The 2,200-nt window shown below is 48.2% G+C and overlaps 1 protein-coding gene across 1 annotated transcript in view; it reads left to right on the forward strand.

Annotated features, from left to right (window-relative positions):
- The first annotated feature begins 292 nt into the window (after window positions 1–292).
- Window positions 293–2,200, forward strand: part of LOC122550675 (high-affinity choline transporter 1) — a 14,535-nt gene continuing 12,627 nt past the window's right edge. Inside the window, exons 1-2 of the mRNA XM_043691761.1 lie at window positions 293–459; window positions 1,495–1,720. Coding sequence (XP_043547696.1) covers window positions 1,543–1,720 — 178 coding nt within the window. The 5' untranslated portion in view covers window positions 293–459; window positions 1,495–1,542. The remainder of the gene's footprint in view (window positions 460–1,494; window positions 1,721–2,200) is intronic.

Consider the following 2,200-nt stretch of genomic DNA (forward strand, 5'->3'; position numbering starts at 1 on the left):
CCACTTCAAAATGAAGGGTTTTCTTGTTCAACATACAATCAGGGTTTGAATAAATGAACCAAAATTAGAACATTGGCGACAGTCCAGAGCTGGAATTGTTAAGGGCATTGAAATCATTGATACGTTTTTATTTCCAATGATTCAACTAAGTCCGCCTTCTTAAATTGTGCGTCAAGCTATTTCCTCTCAGAAGTTTGTTTTAAACGAATTTCAGGTCAAAAATTAACAAGCTGAAATCATTCATCGAGAGATTTCATTCTGAGCCCGGTGACGTTAACCTCTCTCCTCATCTGCAGACGCTGACGGAGCCCCCGCCTCTATAAACCAGTGCAATCAGTGGGTGGCCATCAGGACAAGCCAGAGAACGGCACTCTGCTCCTGAACTACCAGCTCCCTGACCCGAGGCAAACGTAGCACGTTGCGTCCCCAACTTTAACGGCGAGATACTTTGATTCGAAGGTAAGTCGATTGATAGAAATCCCCTGGTAGAGAAAAAAAAAGCGCTTCATTTTGCATCGTCTTGTGGATAGTCTGCATTGGTGTGTTCACTATGAATAAATTCATTTGCCCCACTCGCTCTAGCCCTGGAGGTCGGAGTAAACGCTAGGCTGAGTCAAGAAACTGACAGTGTTCGGCTGGAGCGGGCAACTTCACCTTAGTGACTCCCGGCCAGAGGAACTGCATGTCCTGCTCTGGGCTGCTTTCCCGCACGTCAGCTTCACGAGGAGTTGAAATGTTTTAATGCTGTGCCGTTTTCTGGTGATTGAACACAGCAAACAGTAACCAGAATAAAATAAAGGACAGCGGGGACTGGGATCCTGAAACAGCCTCTACGGAGAGATTGGCTCCAGCTTCAGTTCCGAAACGCTAACTTTCCCCTTTGCTCCACAGATGCTACCTGACCTGCTCAATGTGTGTCTGTGTATTTTTTTTTTTAACTAAGGACAGTAACCTGCAAAAAGGCAGAATGGCCAGCATCCAGTGGTATATTTAATGTAAATGAAACGAGTTTGCTCTTAAATACTCCCTTAGCCAATAACAAACCACAATGCCCTGCTCAACTTCAAGATCGAAAACCCATTAATGGAAAGGTTGGTTAATGATGGCAAAGTTGCTTCTTCAGCTCGATGCAGGTTGGGGTTTGTGAGGATTTGCCTGAACATGGTTGTTGCTGGTCTTCACAGGAACTCTCTGATTCTCACTGTCCTCTGGCTGCCTTATTTACTTCACACTCTCCATTACTGTAAGGGCGTGCTGGCTCAGGCGGGTTCGACCGCGCATTTCCCGTTATTATTCCCAACACAGCTTACGGTGTTGTACACCTCGCCACGTTCATTGTGACTGTTGTCAATGAGACCCGAATCTGAAAGCCAGTCACATTTAAATACGCTCACTGTCCAGTGAGGTGACCGTTTAACGTAATATTCTGGCTTTGCATTGATCCTTCACTCATTTATCCCGAATAACAGAAATTGCATTGTCTTTCTCCTTCAGATTTGGATGGGTTAGCAGCTTTGCTGCCACCTCCGTTTCCGACAGAAAATGGCCATTCACGTCGATGGGATAGTGGCTATTGTCCTGTTTTATCTCTTGATTTTATGTGTTGGAATATGGGCTGCTTGGAAAAGTAAAAACTCGAACACAGAGCAAGATCGGAGTGAAGCGATAATGATTGGAGGAAGGGACATCGGGTTGCTGGTGGGTAGCTTTACCATGACAGGTGAGTACCGAGTGACACCGCCCGCTCTCCAAGCGCCGGAATGTGGAGGAGTACCTCCCGCGGAAAGGATAACAGATCCACAATATCTCGGGGTTTAGCCTGTAAGGGGGATCTAGCCTGTTAGAGGGATAGAAACTGAGGGGGACGAAGGGTTTAGCCTGTGGGGTGGGTGGGGCAGGGTTAGTCTGTCGGTGGGTTTAGGAGAAAGTGAGGACTGCAGATGCTGGAGATTAGAGTGGAGAGGGTGGCGCCGGAAAAGCACAGCAGGTCAGGCAGCTTCCCAGGAGCGGGGGAATCGACGTTTTGGGCAAAAGCCCTTCATGAGGAAAGTGGCTAGAAGCCTCGGGGGTGGAGAGATAAATGGGATGGGGTGAGGCTGAGGGGTGTGGGGAGAAAGGTAGCTGAGAGTGGGATAGGTGGATGGAGGTGGGGGTAAAGGTGATAGGTCCCAGGGGAGGGTGGAGCGGATAGGTGGGAAGG

Source organism: Chiloscyllium plagiosum, chromosome 6 (assembly GCF_004010195.1).
Source record: "Chiloscyllium plagiosum isolate BGI_BamShark_2017 chromosome 6, ASM401019v2, whole genome shotgun sequence".
NCBI classification, from domain to species: Eukaryota; Metazoa; Chordata; class Chondrichthyes; order Orectolobiformes; family Hemiscylliidae; genus Chiloscyllium; species Chiloscyllium plagiosum.